The 23358-nt window shown below is 33.5% G+C and overlaps 3 protein-coding genes across 4 annotated transcripts in view; 2 read left to right on the top strand and 1 right to left on the bottom strand.

The window, feature by feature from the left end:
• The window catches only part of LOC113397022 (uncharacterized protein), a 35854-nt gene extending 25481 nt beyond the window's left edge, over positions 1-10373 (top strand). The window contains exons 2-11 of the mRNA XM_026635165.2: positions 370-528; positions 855-1073; positions 1942-2025; positions 2586-2746; positions 2984-3074; positions 3875-3931; positions 7223-7246; positions 7475-7660; positions 9076-9241; positions 9372-10373. Of these exons, the coding sequence (XP_026490950.2) occupies positions 370-528; positions 855-1073; positions 1942-2025; positions 2586-2746; positions 2984-3074; positions 3875-3931; positions 7223-7246; positions 7475-7660; positions 9076-9241; positions 9372-9535 (1311 nt within the window). The 3' untranslated portion in view covers positions 9536-10373. The remainder of the gene's footprint in view (positions 1-369; positions 529-854; positions 1074-1941; positions 2026-2585; positions 2747-2983; positions 3075-3874; positions 3932-7222; positions 7247-7474; positions 7661-9075; positions 9242-9371) is intronic.
• Positions 1-23358, top strand: part of LOC113397075 (actin maturation protease) — a 174694-nt gene that overhangs the window by 147997 nt on the left and 3339 nt on the right. The gene's annotated exons all lie outside the window — the stretch shown is intronic.
• On the bottom strand, positions 10893-23067 carry LOC113397074 (uncharacterized). Of its 2 annotated transcripts, none has more exons than XM_026635227.2 (12): positions 22835-23067; positions 15969-16159; positions 15675-15850; positions 14981-15181; positions 14551-14713; positions 13768-13937; positions 13163-13356; positions 12831-13000; positions 12304-12411; positions 11986-12104; positions 11491-11619; positions 10893-11121 (listed from the first exon to the last, which is right to left on the bottom strand). In XM_026635227.2, the coding sequence occupies exons 1-12, from the start codon at positions 22938-22940 to the stop codon at positions 11022-11024; spliced, it is 1827 nt and encodes a 608-aa protein (XP_026491012.2). In that variant the 5' UTR covers positions 22941-23067; the 3' UTR covers positions 10893-11021. The 2 variants fall into 2 exon arrangements, with proteins under 2 accessions (XP_026491012.2, XP_064073898.1); XM_064217828.1 differs by lacking the exon at positions 22835-23067 and adding an exon at positions 19161-19309.

Genomic DNA, 23358 nt, shown 5'->3' with positions numbered 1-23358 from the left:
ATTTGCACTAAAACATTTATGTAAATATCAAGCTCTATCTTAAATATTCGCAAACATTTAATTTAACATATTTAATAGAAAATTGGAAAAAATATTTCAATTTCTATCAAAATACATTATTTCGCTTTTAAAGTATATTTTTCTGCAGAGACGAAAAATTACACATTACAATAAATACCCTATGTTTAAAAGTATAAAGCTCCACTTTAATCGTGTTTGTCGTGTTAGTTGATAACAATGTCACAAAAATAATACAATTTTTTTGACAGGAAACCGTAATATTTATGAAATAAAATTTAATTATTAATTGATTTAATAAAGTACTCATTAGAAAAACAAAAGAGAATTCAATGAAAGTTTTATCAACAGGCGCGCTTCCAGCAGAAACAACTCCAGGAACGTGAACTGAAAATCGCGTCGCTCTACGAAGCACAACAGGCTCGGGCACTCGACCGTGTAAGGCATTCGCCGAGCAATGGCGTGGGGGCCAGCCCACCAGCACAGCAAGTCACGCACCAGCCGGGGAAGGTATTTTTTTATTCACCAACTAGAAGTTAATTCTATTGAGTCACCCGACACTTGACACTACCGTTTGATGTCCCTACAATTTACTAAACAGTTGTACATCCCGCCTCGTAACTTATTCAATAGTCCAATCTTATTACGAGGAGTACATTAGTGATTTATAATAATTAGATATTATAGGTACAAATATAATTAAAACGCACACTGAAACTGTGTGTTAATCTAGAATATTAAAATTAAATGGCGGCTACCATTATTCCTATACATATGAGCCATTATTTGGAAAAATATGTTCATATATATCCACTCTATATACGTGGTGTTTAAAGGTACGACAAATGTTCGAAGAGAGACGTACAAAGGGAATCGACAAGAGTTATCCTCTGCAACCGATACAGAACACAGAACGCACGCCTCCTCGCAAGACCTTGCCCAACGGTTACACAAAAGTATCGAGTACTAAAACCACTGTTGAAAAGAAAACTTCAAGTACCAAGACTCATACGATCAGTTCACACTCTATTAAGAAACAAAATGGAACAGTTCAGGTAATACTATCAAGCTGTATTTTTTAATTATTTCCTAAATAGTATTTTACTTTTCTATTTCACTCCCGGATTGTGATGCCTCTTTGGTCTAGTCGCTATCTCTAGAGCAGCTGATCCCAAGCCCCTGATCCATTAAAACGTTATTCTTTAGAAAAATCTTCATACAAGCCTGGTGTTTGAAAATTGACAAAGTTGAAACTCCCGTGACTCGGAAATCGCTTATAACATTTAGTCCGGTTACAGAACTATTTTGGTCCTGGATTCGGATTTTTGTTATCGGATTATAAGTGTGCCGAAATAGAAAGTGCAACTGTGCTGACACACACTTGTACACTATAGTTTGTCTCCAGTGGTTCACTAGTCTCTCTTGAGATTGGCCGCCAAAATCGGTAGAAATGACATTATTCTTCCCGAAACATGTAAATAATTTGTCGTTAAATCGATAATTAAGACGTTTAATAATAATAATCATATTGAACTTTGTATGATTGCGTAACAACTACGTTTTGTTAAACAAATTGATAATGACGATCCTTGTGACCGACCACGACCACGGCAGTATCTTTTAACGAATATTATCTAACTACGCAGTAGCATTAGTATGCAATAATGGTTACAATATTACTACGCGAAAGTATAGATGCACTCACTTTTCTTCACTTTAGAGAATAGTCATCTACTTTACGAGACCTAAAATCTTTTTTTTTTAATATTTTAAAAACAATTAGCAACATAATCATAATTGCGCAAATATGTATATGTTTATGTATAAAAAAAGGATATTTTTCCACATTAACTGCGAATACTATATTGTTATTAATATTGTTCTTGTGATTGAGAATTATAAAATGTTTGTTTATTTACAAAGGTACAGAAACTCGACAACATGGTCAACGGATCCGGCGATCTGAATCACAATCACGAAATCGATTTGAACGCAGCGAAACGAGTGGTGAGTAGCTTTTAATATCGGCGCTAATTGTTTTGCACACAATAACTAATTTCTCAGAACTTAATTTTTATTTCATTGTAACGCTTGGGTTTGAAAATATAGTAATTCTTTTAGTCAAATCAAATTAGTATTGACACTATAGCAGGGATTTTTAATCCTGTTCATTGTATGGGAGCTAAATTGTAGACGTCATTAATCATCAATTCTTAATTAGTACAAAAATACGTACATAACTAACAAGTTTTTAATATAATATATATTTCCAAAAATTATTTAAAAAAATGCTTCAAGGGTTATTTGTATGCAAAACTTCTACATACTCTAACGTCAATAATTTAAATTTGTAGTTGTAATATTACATTTGACATTAATAATACAAATATTAGGAAATAAAATTTGGGAGCTTAAAGACTTTTACATTTAGATAAATACTTATACTGTATAAATATATTTTTTTATATTTAGGTAAATATAAAAGTCTTAACGCCATAGGCCATTCATTTGCTTCCACCAAATCAATCCCGGTTACTCCACAGAACTAGTAAGATAATACATTTCAGCCACTCAGCAACGGTGAAATCATACCAGCGGGAGATGAAACAGATCATGTTAATCATGAAATCAACTATTTACTGGAAAACGAAACGTTTCCGGAAGCACTCGCGCCGACTCCTACGCCGAGATCTCCTGAACCAGTCGCAGTGAAGAGACCGCAACGAATGTAAGTTTTAAATAAAATACATAAATTATTGTCATTAGGAGAGAGAAAGAAGACGTGATAGAAAGAGAAGAGAAGACGAATCAGGAAATTGATGTCGTAATGATAAGTATTCAGTTTTAGAGGTAGATTAATTTATAATGTATGGTGCCCAACCTGAAGGTCTACACAAATACCTACCAGCAAGCAGAATATCATCTCGCAATAACTAAGAAGTAACAATATTTCAAATAATTACAGAAGTCCAGCTACGAGGCCCAAAAGTCCAGTGAAAAGTAAACCCCAACAAACTGCTGCTGTTGCTCCTCGAAAAGTCATCACTGAAAATAAGGTTAGGCAAAATACCTAGTATATTTTTCAAAATAACAAAAGCAAGTTTCATAATTAATTGAAGTTGGTTTTCGAAAGACAGCATAGACTTCGTACTTATCATGTAGAGATTCAATGTTTACGTGTTCCCTTAATCGAATTCGTGTCATTTGGGATTTTTAGCCGCTTTTATACCTTGTAGTGGCAGTCCGCTGCACATTTGGATACATTCGAGATTACACATCTCCAGCCTCTCCCGTGTGGTGACCTGCGCGCACTTGGCAGAACTTTCCTCAGAGAAGGATAGACCTTTAGTGTTCCGCGCGTATTCTGCGACTATATATTCAGTGCGAGGCTGGCGGGGCTGCTATCCTCGTATGGGCTGTTAAGAATACAAGGCAAAGCACTTGCTTAATGCCCACGGTCTGAGGATATGTTTTTTGTGGGCTTAAACTAGAAAAAGGTTGAGACTATCGGGTTTGAATCTTTCCCATTTTGCCGTCAACTTTGGCTTACTCGGAAATAAATTATCCTTAATAACGATAAAAAAAAAAGTTAAAAGTATTGTCCAATTTGTACAATATTTTTGAAGTAACTTAAATTGTGTAAAAACTAAACCAAATCTCATTGCATTAGAAAATAAAAAAAACTTTTGTTGACAGATAAATTGACGTTTCTATTTTCAAATATGAATTTAATAACTAATTTGACAATGTAAATTTACTAACCGTTGATTATTAGAAAATATATTTTCAACGAGAATAATGACCAAGAAATTCCAGTGATGTGAGTACGTATGTTTAAAGATTATGAATTCAACAGGCGTCGGAGCGAGAAAACAATAAACCTAAAGGGGTCATGCAAAGGGGGGCGAGCTCGGTGAGTACAACATTAATCACACGATACAAAATTAATCAAAGTATTTATGAAAGCACACAATTCATCTGAAACACCTCAATATCTTACTGGAAAAGACGGATCAGTATAATTAAATCGAAATAGTGTCACCCAAGCGAGCATCTACCTAACAACTCTAATTCGAATATGGACTGACTGGCTGACTGACTGACTGACAGACAAACCAAAGCCCACACCGGTGGGTCTAGGAGTATGACATTTTAAACGTGAACTATTTAAAAAAAATTGGTATTTCATAAGAAGATTTAGAAAATTAAGGAACTAAGGAAAAACTTATCTCTACGCGATGGCAGGTTATCTACAGCTTCTTAATATGAACGCTATCTCTGAAAAATATCTGTGAGTTGATTTCTGGCCATATCGGTTCAAATGCCAATACAACCTGGGGGGCTAATCTACCATCGCTTTCCGATTCTATTCCGATATCATTTCGACTATTCCTCCCAAAAATAAGACTAAGCTTAATCATAGCTAAGGGCCGATATTACTTATTCATATGAAACGAACCGCAACTGGATCTTTGTTTCAGTAGAATGGAAAAACGCAATAGACAATTTATTAGTAGAAAATTTTCATTTGTCGGTACTTGATGTGATGGAACATGGATGTGCTGGTAACAATACAATAGTTGCTTAATTTATTCATTTCAGTGAATTGATTAAATGGTTTCTTACCTTTAACGTATGTATGTGACATCCCATGATCGTAATGTTCTTGTAAATTTGCGTCATCAAACATCTGTCGATGAAGACCTAATATGTGAATCTGACTAAGGGCTAGTTCGCACTGTGAAAGTAAACCGCGTGGACTCATTTGAGTTCATAAAGTCGTATTTTAAAATGCCCGTTTTTAAAACATGTAAATATAATTATTGTTAAGTATACTTTGTTATCAAAACGCGTGTTGTGATTTCGGATTGTAGTCTTAGCCTAAATCCATTTTATAAAATGTCGAGATGTGTCTATTCTATATGAGTATATTCAATTGTGTGCGGAATTTAATTTAATTCCATTGGCGAGATATTTTAGTTTAAGGGGACTACAAGAGCTAAGTGCCCTTGAGAATTGCACGCACACACTTACAAAATCGACAAAAACGGCAAGCCCGTGAACTAATGGTTAAGCGAGGTAACGAGGTTACGCCCAAATATTCTAATAGATGGCGCCAAACCGAGCGAAGTAAGATCAATCATAAATCTCATAAAAAATAGATAGGACAACAGAATTATTTTTATTTCTTTCGATGTTAGTTAATGAATGATTATAAAAAAAACTGATTCAATTAAACTTACAATATTTTTATTTATATTTTGTACACAATAAAATAGACAGTTAGTTTTAACCTTTTTTTCTTTTATTTATATTATTATACCTACCACAATTAGTTCTTATACTAAATATTAAAACATACCAATTTTTAATATTTTATAAAAGTTTGATAATCTATTTATATAATAAAATCGTAAGTGTTCGAAACCTGTAGTGTAGTAACCGTGGGGTAACATATAGCGTAGTGTTTGTTCGTTTTATTAATATCGGTTCACAAAGAAAAAAAAAATTCAATTAAAACAAAAACATCTAAATATTTACAAGAAAAAAATGTCGTCAAGTCGATTTGGTTGAATCATTGGTTAACTAGGTTAATCATACTAGGTTTAATTATAAATCTCATAAAAATAGATAGGATATTAGAATTATTTGTTTTGCTTTGGACTGTTATTCGAAAATGATTAAATAATAAAACTGATTTAATTAAACTTAAAATATTTGGATTTGGTACTACAAAAAAAACATTTAGTGTTAATTTTTTTATTAAAATATTTTATTTAATTTCACTTGTATGTATGAATGTATGTACGTATGTCCTGAAATCTTGCAAACAATATTACACCTACTTCCATTGAAGCTATGGAGCTGAAAGTTGGCACACATATTTAGTCTCGATGACAATCCACGATTCATGAATTGCTTCCATTTTCAGTCTAATATGGCGGACGTTACTAAAAATTACAATTTTTGAATTACGTACAAATGACACTTCTAAATATTCTAGTTCTCTGGTTCACAACAATTACATTATTTTTTTTATTATTAAAATTAGTTCATACATAACTTTAATTCCTATTATAAACAAAATCGATAAAATTAAACTCTTACGCAATATAAATAGCTTCCGTGTTATTGTTTTCGACTTTCTTTATTCTGTAAAAAATAAATATATGTTAGTAATTATATTTTTATTAACTATAAAATTATGTATTTAAAAAATATGTATCTAAATATGCCCCATAGTACTTTTAATGAAAAATATCAAATTGCTTCGAGATCATGGGAATCGAACGTAGTCACTCTCAATTGATTTTATCCTTACTTTCACCAAATACTCTATCATAATATTTGAAGAACAGCTCGAAAAATCTGATTCTATGCGAACTGATTGCACATTTTTTCTAATAGATGTTTTCAATATTCATAATTTATAAAAAAAAAATATGTTTACTAAAAAAATACTCTTACCTTTTAATATCGTTCATAAGTATGTTCGGCGCTTAATTTATATAAACGTTTTTTAGTTTTCCTCACGCGTTTCACTTCATTTCCCATATTTACACAATTAAAATTTATGACAAATAATATAATAAAAAACAAATGCCTAATTACTACTACATTATTTTAACTTAATATATTTATCTACAAGAAAGAATAATATTTATTATAAGAAAACATGAAACAATGAATTTACAATTAAAATTACAAAAAAATATTTTGTTACGTAATGAGGCTCGTAACGAAAAGATCGACACGTCTGTATAGCATCAGGCCTCGGCCGGCAATGTCTGTACACGGCGTTTACGCACACATGCGTACGAATTTTGTTCGAAAATAAGAATATCTGATTTAAAAAAAATCTATTGAAGTTATTAAAAAAGTGACGCAGAGGTTAAATAATATATTGCTTGTAGAATAATCTGACAAAAAACCAGAATTATTGAATGTATATAAGTATAGTTTTTATTTATTAAAAGATTTTTTTAGAGGTAACTTTGTGATTTTTTTCTATCGTACCAAATTAATTACATCATGTTTTCAAAATAGCAAATAACTAGCATGTATCCTGAAGATTATCATATATTTTTTTCATTTGGTTTACTGCATCGGATCTTATACTTTTTTGCATTATAAAACTTGCATTTAGCTCATGTAGTCCCCTTAATTTGATTATTTTCTATTTTTTTTTTTTTTTTCATTTCAGGTACTTAAGAAAAATCCTATTGCGGTAAAATATATAAATTATATTTATTTTCTATTTATGTACTTTTATATTATTTATTACAAATTACAATCCTCAAAGGGACTAGTATAGTTATTACTTATAAATATATGCATATTTTTTTAAAGTGTTTATTTATATATATGTATAAACATTTTACATAAAATATTATTATTTTATTTTAAATAGAGTGAGTGCCATTAACAATAAAAATGTATGATCTATTTATCGTAGAGTCCACAAACGAGCGGTTCGAGCAAGACTCGTCTGAGTCCGAGTTCAAACAACGCAGGCGAGGGAGGTTGCTCTATTTGCGGAAGGCACTTCGCTCCGGACCGACTTCCGAAGCATCAGGAGATCTGTAGGAAAACACATTCCAAGAAACGGAAGCCGTTCGACGTACTCAAGCATCGTCTGGCGGTGAGTTTATCTATTGTAATCGGAACTTCACACGACAGAACTTAATATAGTTCACGTATATAATCAACTATGTAATGTTTTATATGTGTGTACACACACAACTTTGACAATGTTAGACTTACTGTGTAGAGATCGCAAAAATACGAAAGCCGTGCGGGCCTTTTTTCTCAAAGTAACCAATACTGTAGTAATGGCATCCGCGCTCCTCTGGTAACAGCGATATGTTCCTGTCGTTGATAAAAATTAAACGAAAGTAGTAGAACTTCTTGTCGCCGTAATGTCCGACACTACGACATACGTTGGACCAACAGCCCACCGCGCCGAAGCACTCCGAGCTGGGAATTTCTTGGCAGATCCCTAATAACTTTCAGTGACCCGTTCCGATATTGAAAATTGAATCCTGATACAAACCGTAGACATAAATAAACAACTTTGATATTCATTTCACGTTATAATATGATCGAATAATGTCATTAGTTTTGAATTAGGGACAAAATTGGGTTTTAATATCGACGAATTTGCAAACGATTCGGCGAAGAGGTCACTTGGAAATAATGTTAAAGTTTATAACTAAGTGGAAAAGTTTTATTATTAATAATTATTTATTAGACAGAAGAACTGTTAGTAGTGCGTAAAATAGTAGAGCTGTTAGAAAATCGCATGGAATATGTAAATATAATGATTTTTTATCTTTGCACCTTCTTCAATTGGAAGAGTCGATACAAGTAGGACGATAAGATTTAATCCCTTGCAGATTTTGCCTTTGTGATGGCGATTGAGTGGTTAGCAAATGGTATTCAAAATAAATATACTATCCAAAAACGTATACTGTTACGTTATTGTAAATGTATTTCACGGTCCTTCATTTCTATTTCCTGTTCACCAATATTTGTTAAATGAAGTGTTAATATTTTCTTTTCTAAGTTCATGTCGATTGCTCAAAGATCGAGTTAATTGATCTGATGCTTTATTTGCCTTGCTTTCGGATTTTGAAAGCAAATCGTATTTTCTGAAGAAAGTTGTCACTTTTTGCTCGTGAAAAGTGAAATCGTTTAACATTTTGCCTTTAACGCTGCTTCAATGGATTAGGGAACTGAAGCAGAAAATTATAAGGCAAGATATTTTTGTTATTACAGCATGCAGTTTTCAAATCATAAATCAACTGGTTACTTATTCGTCCCAATTCTGTTATATTTAATTAAAATTATAGTATTTTTCTGGATTTAAGCTCATATTAATGTACGACACAGCACAGAAAACAACACTAGATTATCATGCTCAAAATACTCTCACGTTAGTTTTGTCAATGTTCTTACATTATTTACATCACCAGATTTGGCACCAGAGCGGATAGATAAGAATGAAAATAAGTCATGCCAAGTATTGTGTGTTAAATTTAAAAATTTAAAACGCAGGGAACAGAGGCTGAACCGTTCATCACGAAATTGCGCAAGGGCACTACAAACCCGTCGACGACGAAAGTGTCGAAGTCCACGAACAGCAATTGGCGACAGAAGCACGAGGAGTTCATTCAAGCTATACGCGCCGCCAAGCAGGTGCAGGCGCATATCAATGCAGGAGGTAAGTGCTTGTCGATCGTTAATCGGTATTAATGTATGTATATTATATTGTAACCCATTTTCAACAAACGTGCTGCATAAAGATGTCATAAAATTTCGTATAATTTGAAATGTCGTTTGTGAACGTCCAGGTAAGCTGAGCGATCTGCCCCCTCCCCCGCCCTCCGAGAACCCGGACTACGTGCAGTGCCCGCACTGCAAGAGACGCTTCAGCCCCGGAGCCGCCGACCGACACATACCCAAGTGCGCCACCTACCAGTTCAACAAGCCCAAGCAACCACCGAGGAGACGATAGAACTCTCGCCAGAGAACAGCGAATACACAATAAAGTCTCAATTTCGAAGATCGCGTCGGAAAGCAGAAATTGAGAATATTTTCTATAATAATTGCCAATCTTTACGATGTGACAAATTCCTTAAAGATCCATATACTAATTGTAACGATACCTTTATAACACTTCGAAAACCTTTTGAGTACTTAGACACTAACAATTTGAAAACATTCCTCTGATTATTTAGGAAATATGTATAAAGCACAAAATTCGTCGAATTTAAAATTGTCCGCAGATTATCATTTCGATGCCTTGTTACAAATCGTCTTTACGTGCGCTATGTTTTACTTGATCAAATGCTTCTACGAGGTATTTCGACCAAACCTCGACGGTTAAAATGGACCCGAAGTGGGGAAACGTGGATCCCGAGAACTTGTTCCTGCGAATGTGTTTGGTCGCTTTAGTGTCGTACACCATTTATACGGTGATCAGATTCGTTCACGATCACGCGTGTATTCGTCACGGTTTAGCGAATGTCCAATTGATAGAAAATTATGATGAATTCTTTCCACCGCCCTTTGTGAACGAAAACATATAATATCAACAGTAATTTTAAAATATAATAATCAATTTATACAGCGTGATCAAAATGGCTTAATTTCATTTTCTCTAGGTACTAATAGTATGAACAATATTTAAACTTAGACGTAAGCAAACATTCCTAAAATCGTGACGTGATCGTTAGAATATAATTGATAATGTATTCAAATTCTTTTTGATTAATATTTGTACAAATCGCTTTTAAAATGTTAACAGTGCATTATCTTACTGGATTTTTAAAATATACTGATTATTTTAATAAGTTTGTTTTATTTAAAACCTTATATAAAAAAAATATATCAGAAGAATAAATAAAACGAAGGTAAGGTAAAACTTAAAGCCAATACCTAATTAAAATAAACAGTTACAATCTTAAGGCATTGAAATGTAGCGTATTATTCCTCATCTGGCCAAAGATGGAGCGTTTTTCAATTCAGTCGTGAATTTTTTAAATTTTAGCATAAAAATACATTTTTCATACTTTATAAATAGTTTATAAATATAATGCATAGATAATATTTATAAACTAAGTTTAAGACTATTCTCATTATATTTTTATATTTCAAATCCGTATAAATCATATCTTTTAACATTTCACCTTTATAATCACTATAACAAATTATCCGATACCTGCTCTGGCTAACTTAATTACTGTATTTTACTGCTTTTTGTATACAGTCTTAGAACGCCAATTAAGGCATGATATATTTTATACCTTCACACATAAAGACAGGAAATAACATGGTTTTATAATAACATTTATATAAATAAAAATCAAATATCATTGCCAATCGAACTTTATTTGTACGCATACAAAATATAACAGTAAATGCAAATTATAAAACAAGGTAGTCGCTGAAGCGACGTAAAGGGAATGGAATAGCTTGAACAAACGCGTAACATACAAGTTTTAATTTTCGGCTTCTGTCTTTGGGACGTAGGACAGGATCACGGAAGAGCGCGGCGGGATCAGGATGTCGTTACTCTCCACCAGCAAGTCTTTAACATATCTGTGGAAAATTGTTATTGGTGTCAATTAGTCTCTATATAGCAAGATCACTCAAAGTAAATAGTAAAGTAAATAGTAGTAAGTAAATAGTATAGCTGATCACCACATCACCTTTCTCCTCTTAAGAGAGAGAAGGTCTGCAGGTTATTTTATAACCCTGCTCCAGAGAGAACGTGGGACTGCTAACTTCTCACTGGAGCAGACAGAATTTCATATTTGTTCTCATATGTGACAGAATCACAGTCTGTGTCAGACTAGATAAAAAACTCGTTTATGGTTCGCCTTTAAAAACTGTCATTCCTAACAGCGGCAATACACCGATAAGTATGAAACCGAAGATATGATATAACGATATGATCGAGGCACTCACTCGTGCGCGGGCGGCGCGCGCAGCACGGCGAGCGCGTCGGGCAGCGAGCGCACGGCGGACGCGTCGGCGCGCACGGCCTCGTCCGCCGCGTTGTACAGCGCCACGTAGCCCGTGTGGCCGCGCTTCCATCTGCCGACGGGAAACGCCGATGTTAAATTATATCACAGAGAATTATTATTTGACGAAATCATTCAACGAAAATAGCACTTTCCTTTTTTATATATTCTCTCTAATGTCATTTTACTTTTGGCACGTAGTCAAGTTTCAAGGACGAATTTGAGTGCAGTATATATAAGGAAGCGTTCGCTTACGTCGTGTGTAGCAATTCGTCCACACCTTAATTTTATTATCGTATCGTTCAAATAATATGTTGTTTCTACTATCTGTCTCGGTAAGTTCAAATAAAATAATAGCTACTATTAAGAACTTCATGAAATAAAACTTAATAACATTTCTGAGCAGAACCCGATCTCCGGGATCCTGAGCTGTACTGACCTCACGCACACGAGCACGGTGAGGCTGGAGTTGTGCGTGGGCGCGGCGGCCAGCGCGTACTCCCCGTGCTGCACGCTGGCGTCCTCGCGCAGCGACACGGCGTGCAGCAGGCCCTCGCTCTATAATATTATTAAATTAAAACAATAGTCATTTGGGTGACGTAAATAAAGTTTCAGCTAGAACATAAGACGCATAAATTAAAAAATAACTAAATAAAAAAATTGTTTAACCATAATTATAAGATGCCATAAGGAGAATACTTTTAATACAATTGATAATATAAATATATAATATTTATATATATGTAATTATACTAACGGGTGAGGTGCCATTATTCCCGAGCTGCTGTAGCTGCAATACTGGCGCTGCCGGCAGTAGCATTGCGAACGCCGCCAGTTCCTCGTCTACACCATCCTCGGAAGTTAACTAAAATGATGTAAATATATTCATAAGACATGTGTATATAAGCAATTTAAACGTAATAAATGATGCTCACAATTTTTATTTTTATTATTATGATGATCATTGTACCAAGCACGGCCAAGTGATTATTATTTCAACAAAATTGCAAATGAAAAAAATTTTAACAAATCAAATTAATTTTTACGACTGTATGTCCTCCAATTAAATTAATAAATAAATATATTAGCATACCGACATAATATTAATCGGTGAATAAGAGTAACTACTGAATTTTTCGTCTGTTTTTGTTAACTGCTGGAGTATTGGCTTGCATGGCATATTTCAATTTATCTACCTAAAAAGCTGACAGGGTAAATTTCATAAATAGCAAACGGGGAGAGCTACAACAGTGGCCGGTAGCGGAGCAGCGGCTGGGGCAGTACCTGCAGGGCGGGCCAGCGCGGCAGGCGCGCGCGCAGCAGGGGCAGCGCGGCGCGCGGGTCGCGCAGCGGGAGGGGCGCGGCGGCGGGGGGGCGCAGCGCGCTCGTGTTGCGCTTCAGCACGAACAGCTCGGGTCGCGCGCCCGACTCCGCGATCGTGAACACCGTGTCGCCTGTCGTCATTATTACACATAACCTACACATACTATTTTGCACGATCGGATCACAGACAGATTGGCCATTAACTCGGCAGTATGTTAAGGTTAATTTTTGTATTTTAAAATCTACACAAAGACAGAGACGGAGACGGAATGGAAAGAAGCTAGTGAACGGACCTGCGTCGGAGCGCGCCAGCAGCGCCCAGTGCGCCAGCAGCAGGTCGAGCGCGGGCGGGTCGGCGGAGTGGCGCAGGCGCCAGAAGGCGCGCTGCGTGTGGTCCGCGCCGCCCGCGCCGCCCGCCCCGCCGCCGCCCGCCGGCACCTCGTCCCCGAGCGAGCTGTTCGCGTGCAGCTCGCGCGCGTGCTGCAGTCTGAAACCGCAGACACCGGAGTTATGTATTCGATCCAGACAATATTTCGACATCTGTTATTCGGATAACGCTCAGACTTAAAAAACTATAGTCTGCGTCCGTATTATATGGGGTCATTAGTCGTTCATCCGATTGAATTGACGCATGTCAGATATTGGATAGTATTGAATAATATTATGTGATTACAGATTATTTGTATCAATGACAATATTTATTTAACTTTACAATTAATTTCTTAAATTAGGTTTTGTCTAGAATATTGTATAATTTAATAAATTAAGACTGCCATTTGTCAATGGTAAATAAAAACATTTCAACTATATGTATAAAAAACTACAATGTTAAAATATTCGTCTAACGCCTCTATAATATATTATCTTAAAATACTAAAGTCGTATTATCAATCATTACCTGATCCCATCAGCGCCAGCCTGCATCCATGCCTTGATAACGGCATCGAACTGACGCACTACATCCACGTTAGTGAAGTTCAGGTCTGGTTGGTCCTCCCCGTACATGTGCAAGTAGAACTCCTGGCGTTTTTCGCTCCAGGTCCAAGCGGGCTCGTTCAATGTCGATACCTATTAATTTAAATCATAATATTATTATCTAATTAAGATATTAATTCATTGCAAATAACAGTCAATATTGTAATGAAGAATCATTCACGTATTGTTATAAAGGCAATAAGGCACTAATTCGAGCATCTCACACACACGTCCGATTTGAAATAATATGTTTACGTCAGATTGACAATTTATTGAGAGAGGTATACAAGTTTAAAACTCAACGATTACGTTTTGAAGACAAAAAGATTATTCGTAAAAATATCGCAATTACATATTAGAATACATTTGTACACATGCAAAAATATATTTGTAAAAACGGTGGTGCGTTTAGAGTCCGAGTGTTTTCGAGTGTGATTCATGGTTCGGATCAGAGTTATTAATTGAATTTTGAGTGACTAATAGCACATTATTGATTATTCTTACCGAAACAAATGTTTTTATTAAATATACTATTTACTTCGCTCAATAGAATACGATAACAGTTTTATTTAATTACTTAACTAACATAATTATTTATTTATTAAATTATATAAAACTAATTTTCATGTTAATAAACTTAAAAATATATATATCTAAAGCATTTCTTAGGTTTTTTCTATATAACAAAGTTTGTATCTATTCTCACCCATTTGTTTGGTGGTTCTGGTTGTGTTGAAGGCTTCTCTGGGTCATATTCGTTACCTTTGGCCCAGACGAAGTAATCGCTGTACTCAGAGGAACGGTTCTCGCTCAGCTGGAACCACTTGTGGGTCTTCGACACGAAATTGGCAGTCAGGTCCGCGATCACTCTGTTTAAAAATAAATATATATATTAGTCTCATCCGTGAACAAACAATTTAATTAAATGCATTACAAATAAGTATATGAAAATACAATACAATTACGACTTAACATATACTTATTAATAATTGTTAAGAGTGTGATTAATAAAACAACGGTGTCTCTTTCTTCCGAATGTAGAATCAACGTTGACAGAAAGATTATAACTTGTAGAAAGTTATAACTAAAATATAAAAGCAGTTACAAAAAGTAAGACCAAAACATTTCTAACTCACTTGATTCCAAACTTCTTGGCTTTAGCAACGAACTCTTTGAATTGATCGATACAAGTCGGGTCATCCAAGACCTCGTAGGAATCTTTGCAGACGAAAGCGAATATTCCAGACACTTTCGACTTCTCCATTAAAGGTAACGCTGATTCCACTTCGCGGTAATCTTCTACGGAAGACATGTCAACCAATGGGCCCTTTTCATACCTAGGATGAAACAACATACATCAGACAAAAGCTTCATCATAATTGATATAAACAGGCACTTATGGTAATTGAACAGAGACTGATAGCCCTTTGACAGCCAGCCTGTTCGGGAAGTACTGGACGAAAATACAAAAAATAATAATAAATTTTTCTGTTCGTTATACAAATATTTTTTGAACAGCTTACGTATAAAAAGGTAACAAGTCTAAATATTACCTAATTTAAAAAAAAAAAAATTACTGACTAACGCATAGCCTAAGTCGGAGGGTTTGAGAGAATTAATTTCTTATGGAACGTAAGTGAGCTCAGAGAAGAGTTTTCTGCAGAGATTCATCTCCTAAGGTTAAATGGGGGATGGAAATTTATATGAAAATTCGTCAATTTCTGATGTAAATCGATATTTAAACTTACGTTGAGAAATGAAAGACAGATGTTAAAGTTTTTAAAGTTAGAAATCGGTGTTCGGCCTTCTAATTTAGTTAAAACTAGTTACCAAGTCTTGGGTAGCGGCGCCGCACATTTGGGCGCGCGGACGATGATGGCGATGGCGCCCGCCAACATGCACAGCCACAGCGCCCAGAACAACACGAACATGAACCAGCGCAGACGCACCCAGAACGGGTCCTCTGCGTACTTCATCAGCTCCTCCTTCGTTAGGCCGGAGAATTGCTGCGAATACGAAACATTGCAGTAACCCTTTTACGTGTACGTTTAACGACACTTTCCAATACAAAAACATGGTATGGTAACATTACATAGAAATGAAATATATTTCCGACTTGCTTACCTTCTTATTAGCATCGAGTTCGATCTTCGCGTCACCGTTCCTGTGATCTCCGACAACGTACTTGGCTTCTGCCATGTCTACTCGGGTCACTATTTTGGCCTCGTCCTCCTTCTGCAACAGCTTTTCCTCAGCTCCGTCGGATGAAACCTTCTCCTTGGACTTGTGGAGACTCGACTTAGACGTCCGGAAATCTGTGAAAAACAAATTTTATTTCACTTTAATATATCACATAGTAAGTTAAAGTGTCGTTGGTTTAGTTTCATTTTTTTTTTAATTATTACGTAATTCATTTACATTTATTTTTTAAATACATTACGCTTGTACATTTTACGTATAGTTGGCGATTTAATCCACTTATTCATATCGTATATTTGTATTCAGAATAGTTTTGAAATTAGAACAATTTATTTGAAAGATCAGTCTCATAAGTCCATTTATATAGTCCATAAGGGATATTAACGGTCGTAACGACCGCGTGCCCAATTACCTTTCATAACGGAGGTGTACCTATACAGTACTGGAATCTCGATATCAAGAAAAAATTAAGAGTAGCTTTCTTTGTTATAGTTGAAGATATTGTAAACGAATTTAAGCCTTACGTTCGTAGTTTTAACCGCACCCTTAATGTGAACGACGAAACAGTTCGATCATGTGCTTCTTCGGTCACATTAAATTAATCCTATTGTCCCTTTCATGGAATGGTTGCTGAATTGCTAAACTGTTTTTAACGATCACAATATATCGATATCAAAATTTTATCAAATCAAATACAATATTTTAGTTTATAATCATCATAATATTACGTGAATCTTAATTGTAATGCATGTTATTTTTATGTATTTATAAATAAAAATATGTTACTGAAATTTATTGATTGAAGTTATATTGCACATCTCGAACCAAGCGAAGCGGCGTAAAATAAATCAATGTGCTATCGCCATGAAATGTAAATTTGCAGTTCTCTCAAATTTACAGAAATTATGTTTCGGGATTAATTATTTATCATCTTTAAAGACATCTATTAAGTATCAGCCAATATAATCATTAAAAAAAAATATTACACACTGGAAATACGAACTAAACAGATACAATTTGAATTAATATACTTTTCCTATATATTTTATATATAAATATAAATATTGGCAGTTATAATAATTACTCACAACACGTCCGCAATCGATGCTGGTCTCAAAGATATTGAGACTTGGTCGACGAACTCGAATTGAACAAAAAGCACATTACATATCAGCGAACGAGTCCGACTAACGCGGCTTGGTTCCGTGACTTTAATTTAAGTATTTATTTTGTCATTTGTGTTATTAATCTATTTATTGAACTGTGGAATACTTATTAAGCGCTTTGACTAATTTATTCCTATGTAATTGCCTTATTTAGCCTGTGACGAAAACGAATGATATGACATTAAAAAAACAAACAACGATTCTTAATCAAGTAAAGTTTTATAAGCGCTTCTGAATTATTTTGTTACAGGGCGAATACAAAACAACCAAAATACTCGTAAAATTGTAATAAAGTGAACATTTCCAAAGATGTCAAATGATGATAATATACTTCGAAAGGCATGTTATTCTTCTTCTAGCGTCATTTATTATATGTATCTGCCTAATCTACGTTGAATGATTGGTTATATATATCCAAGAAACTCTCATTACCAGTAAAGTTTTCAAGATTGGTAAATAATTTTATGGCAACTGTGTCGCTAGTAAGGATTGAATCGTGAGTTATACATTTAAGTAGCCTTCCCATTACCATTCCTCGATAAACGACCTGGGCCCAGTTCAACTAACAAATTGGCAGTTTATCGCAATGGAATCGAAACATAATCGTTGCCGTTCAGCCGTGTACCTATTCTACAATAGTGATGTATTACGTCACTGTATATAAAAACCTAATAATAACATATAACTTAATGATAATAATCAATTACAACTAAAAAGCAAATGAAAAAAAAGAACAAAAATCTTAATATTTTGAAAAACCTTTTGTAAACGTTAAACAGTTTTCAAAGTCAATTTATATAAAGTTTATTTATGTAAATATTGTATATTGAAAGAGCTTGTATAAGGGATGTTTTGAAACCATATGGTTATTTTTTAAATTTATAATTTTGAAGTCTAGTCTGAGGTGTATGAAACGAAATGTAAATAATTCGTCGAGACGAGTTACTATTTGATTCGTTTCCTTTTAAATTTTTCTTCATTTCATACAAAAAAAAAACATAAAATTATTAATTATATAAAAGATGAGAATTTATTTTAAATACGGATAACGAATCTCTGAGCCCGATCCCTAAAACAGGTTCCTCAATTTTGACAAGACATCAGCGTTCCAAGAAACAAAAGGAATGCTGCGCAGTCTGGACTGTAGGCTTGTGTTACAAAAAAATTGATTTACGAAAAATTCAATGATCTTATTGCAGTATATATTCAGTTATATGAGTCTCCGACAAAAAACACCATTTAACAATAACATATTAAGCATAAGTATCGATTGATTTGTGCTCTTTCAATCATAGACCACAGTATGTAGGCTATATATTATAGAAGCGAAGTTACCTCATCACAACAAATACATCTCTAATAATGGAGGACTGATGATGTTATTAAACAATGACCAATAATTTTTCTAAGACAATACTTTATATTGTTAGGTAACCGATACTATTTACTATTATTCTAAGTATGTTTTTTAGATAAAGGTAATTTAGGTCAAGATAAGATAGCTTAATTATTAGGAAAAAATTTTTTTGCTATTCTTCTGTCTCAGGAATTTCAAAAGAGTATGGTTTATCGATATTATGTAAGGTATATAAATATTTTAAATTGATATTCAGACAGACATTATACACAATTTAGATTATACTAGATTCCGCGTGTTAGGTCGTAGGTTTTGGGTATAAAAGTAGCCTATGTCATTAATTAGGGTTCAAGCTTTCTTGTATTTGATGAGATTTGGTAAAATTTCATCAAATTGAAAACGTAACAGAAGAATTACTTTCAAATTTATAATATTAGTATGGAAATATAGTATAAGTAAAAAAGGCTAAAAATAAGTATTTTATTATGATAACCTAATTAAATAAACACAATAAAAAACCATAATCCAATATGTGTGTTTATTTTAACAAAATTATAGATAAGTAATAAATAATGGAACATAATGTTCACCTACCTTTGCTTAGTTCTTCGATGAATTTATTAAAAAAATAGAACACTACAAGACGCGAGTTCTTTTGTCAATATACGGAACACTAATGGAAAGTCGTCCATCGAAACGGATCGATATTGTGTGGAAGAAACCTACTGTTGTAATGGGCTTCAATTAGAAGTATTTAGATCGAGAGATTATGTACGTAGGCGTCGTGTACGGGTGCGTTCAACCCACTTATATAGCTTCTGACCCACCCTGGAGTTGAAATAATTATAATTTTATTTTAATTTTGATAAATTTAATTTTAGCTTAGAAAAAACTTTCATGAAGTGTTTTGGTTTTGGTTTCTTTCCTACTATACAAATCTTTTGCCATAACATTCGTTGTTTACATTAATTTATTTATAATTTACTGAGTGGTAGATGTGTAGCGGAAAAACCAAGCCACTATAGACTAGCCGAGCAATGTTCCTATATCTAACATAAAACATGTTAAAAACAAACTGAACTTATAAACATACCTTGCTATAGTCATTATAATGAAAAATATTTAATAGAAATATGCCTGATTTAATTTATAAAGTAATCTATATCTTAAAAGCATTAAGTGATATTTCATATCAGCTATTTATATTGACTTGCAATTTTATTATTCATGGTTTACCATTAATAATATAGTCAAATAGAAACTTGATCCTCAAGGCCGAGACACCCCTTTATGAGCCCCCATCCTGTTTTTCTTTATGAAACAAATATAATGGCCGCCAGCCCTAGAAATCTCGACGCCCTATTTAAATAACAAGCATAAAAATAAAAGGGACGACCTTGAAACAACAATTATGCAACAAAATAATACTAAATAATGTGTTGTATCTAAACAACGCAGAAATAAATACCCGGATAATATTATTTTAGTGGCGACTTAGATTTGACGTGTTTAATTTTATCTGTCGTCCCAGGAGTATGGCATGCTAATCGCTCGTGTTGATAAAAAAAGACTAGGAAAATTGTGCGCTAGCTAATTTTGTTTATTTTGATGTATCAATTTCGATGTATCAACTTAGCTGGGCCCCACGTCACGTTACGATCACATACATTTTCTTTAAGGATTAATTCAATAAAATGAATGTTTTTCAGTCCTTAATTTAATAAATATAATTTTTTAAAATACTTTTGAACTATAGTCTAGTCTATAATATAATATGTCTGTTTTATCACAGAGACAACTATAATATGCTTTTCTTAAATATTGTTTTGCTCTTTTCAATTCAAACAAACAAAAACCATTGTGTTTAGTTTAAGTAACATTATAATTCTAAATGTGGTTGAAATCTTTGATTATTTATATGATTAGTAGACTGTCAAAGCGAAAACGCGTAGTGATGAACAGTGAGCACTGAGCCAGTTGAGCTACTAAGTACGCAGAATATTAAAGTAGTATGATGTTGGGCGAGTGTCAAACGTAGCTGCCGTTTGTTTTAGTTCTTTTGTAGTACAGCACAGTATCTAGATATATATTAATATTCTAAGGTTAAAGTATATCCTGATGAATTATTACTTGACATTATGCACCTGTAAATTAAGAAACATCACTATTTATATGCCTTTTTATATTTTGCAGCTTATTTTTCTCGATCTTTTGCGGAATATATTAAATTTTCCCAACTCATATACATGTTTATTAGAGCTAGGCTGGAGACCCCTGGGTACGCCGATAATTTTGAATTAAGACAAATAGAAGGAAATATTTCTTTTATTTGATTAGTGTAGTTATTCCATCACTACTTAATATGGTCAAAAACATCGTAATTATTAATAAAATTGCGGTATAAAAATAAATTTCAAGTTAAGAAAGGTTAAAGAGAAGGTCCACGAGAAGTGCATTGCCTAAGGGCCCCAACACAATGAATCTGGCCCTGAAGTGTAGTGTTTCTAGTTTAAATAAATTTATTAACTTTATTCCGGACTTGAAAAAGACCAAAAATATATGTATATGTTAATAAAAAGAACTATTCATATAGATATATCTAGTAAAACAAAGTACTATTTAATAAAATAGAGATAAAAACACTAAAATTTCACAAATTAGTTTTATTTTTTTAATGAAAATTATCCTTAACTAATAGTAACTTGTATAATTAATGATTTTGGTTTAAATTCTCAAGAAATTGTTGAAACAATCTATTTCTCTCTTTTTGTATGTTATTTGATTCTTCTACAATATTTATTAACCTATCTAACTTCTCTTCGACAACTCGCTGTCTGTCCCTCATTTCTAGTGTTGCTTTTCTAAATTCAGCATTTCTTTTTCTTAATAATTTTCTCCTAACTTCATCGCTTTGTCCATTTGAAGTTTCACCATTCTCCGTAGTCTCTTCAAATTTCGTCGATGTATTCATACCTAATAATGCTTTTGTTATTCTATCTGCTGTTCCCTCTTGCAATTTCTGCTGAATTTCGGGTTGATATTCACCGTCAATACTGTAAATCTCTTCAAATATTTCAAAATATGGCCATTTAAATGCTGTTACACCACTTCTGTTTTTTTTCCTTAATAACCTAATGTAAGTTTGTTTTAAATTTCTAAATTTCTTATCACAGCTGTCAGGTCCTTTGCCTACTGCGTTGGCAATATCAACCCAGACATTCTTTTTTCTAATTTTTGGATTTCTAAACTTATCTATATTTTGTAAATATAATGCCAACATCCCGGCAGTGCTCTCATGGTCCCAGTGGTCGTCAGGATCATCAGGTGTCTCCATAATCTCAGTTTGATTCAACTGCATATATTCTGTATCAGCCTCAATATATTCAATTTCATGAACTGAAAATAAACCCTTCAGTCACAATTATCTTCTAAAATCTCTTTCATTGTATAAATATTGTATCATATAAGGATCAAGCAGCAAACACAATAATACATTTTTGTCATGTATGGCCCATTTTTCAATTGACATTCATAAGGACTTCCTTGATTCATTGGTTTAGTTGCAGTAATAAGTAATTTCGCCTCGTATGAATAAAATATTCAATATTTTAGTAAATTTAACGAATTCAATAATGTGCACTTTTAAAATACAAATTTCGTAGCAAATTTCAAAACAAAATGTTATAAAAACTGAAAATAATCCGTTTATTGCATCAGTCAGCAATCTAACAACAAAATGGCGCTGCTATGCGAAAGTTCGTCCAATGAAAGCGCTTTATAACACGACCGAGGTTAATTCTACCATATTATACAATTGAAATTCAAATACTTCATATTTTTAGGCAACATAGGTAACAAAAGTCTAATTTTATTTTATATACGTTCAATGTTAGAATGTCGGTAAAGTGAGCAAGATATTATTTGTTATTGCTTTTAGCAGCGCTATATTGTATTCGGACACAGCTCATGCGGGTGGCGAATCGTAATCTGACATTTAAAACAGCACCTTTCATTATGTCAAGGATCAGCTGATAACGATAAGGTCAAATAAATACATTTTGAACAAAGAAACCGATATTCATTTTTCTTAATAATAATAATTCATTTTAAATTATAAGTTATTGCCTAGCGTTTGTATTATATACACCATACTTAACTTCATCAATACTGTTTTGTTTTTTAATTTCGATTAGATATATAATTATAATGTACTCGGTCTTAATAAAACGTGTTTTTTAACATTTATAATATGTTTTAAATTTAAGTACCTGCATCAGATTCCGGAATAGGTTTATAAGAGGCGACATGTTCGTCCGTCGTCTCTTTAATTTGACCCCCATCTATAGTAAGATGGTTTTTCCGTGTCTCCGACATGATGAAGTGTTTTTCTCAAACCAGTCTTGTAATTAGGGAACTTTCACTTAGCGTCAATAAGTTAAATTATACCACTCGCTTTATAACTTCAATTATGTTCCACCTCTATGCAACTGAACGCCATACGCTAGCGCTAGTTGCTAGTTGCCAGATGAGGATAATGAATGAGAATGATAAGAGAACGACTTTTTGAATGAATATTATTACCACACCCAAGAATCGATTAGTACGACATGCCATCTCGTGCGTTCATAATTAATAGTTGAATGAATCGAAATGGTTCGTTTCAATAGAGTTTTATTTATAACAATAATAACGCAAGTATAAATTAATTTGATATTATTAAAAAAAAAAAACAATTGTAAGTAAAAAACATAGTCAGATTTAAATACTACAGGTAGTAATTTTTTAGTAAAAT

Source organism: Vanessa tameamea, chromosome 19 (genome assembly GCF_037043105.1).
Source record: "Vanessa tameamea isolate UH-Manoa-2023 chromosome 19, ilVanTame1 primary haplotype, whole genome shotgun sequence".
In the NCBI taxonomy this organism is placed as follows: Eukaryota; Metazoa; Arthropoda; class Insecta; order Lepidoptera; family Nymphalidae; genus Vanessa; species Vanessa tameamea.
This window is presented reverse-complemented; position numbering and strand designations above follow the sequence as displayed.

What these genes read in the sequence shown, in the direction of transcription:
- LOC113397074 (XM_026635227.2), bottom strand. Translation starts at nt 22,940, where the DNA reads ATGTCGGAGACACGGAAAAACCATCTTACTATAGATGGGGGTCAAATT. An exon ending in TATTCCGGAATCTGATGCAG is followed by an intron (nt 16,160 to 22,834) that starts GTACTTAAATTT and finishes TGTTTTTCACAG; the next exon opens with ATTTCCGGACGTCTAAGTCG. An exon ending in AACTCGATGCTAATAAGAAG is followed by an intron (nt 15,851 to 15,968) that starts GTAAGCAAGTCG and finishes TCGTATTCGCAG; the next exon opens with CAATTCTCCGGCCTAACGAA.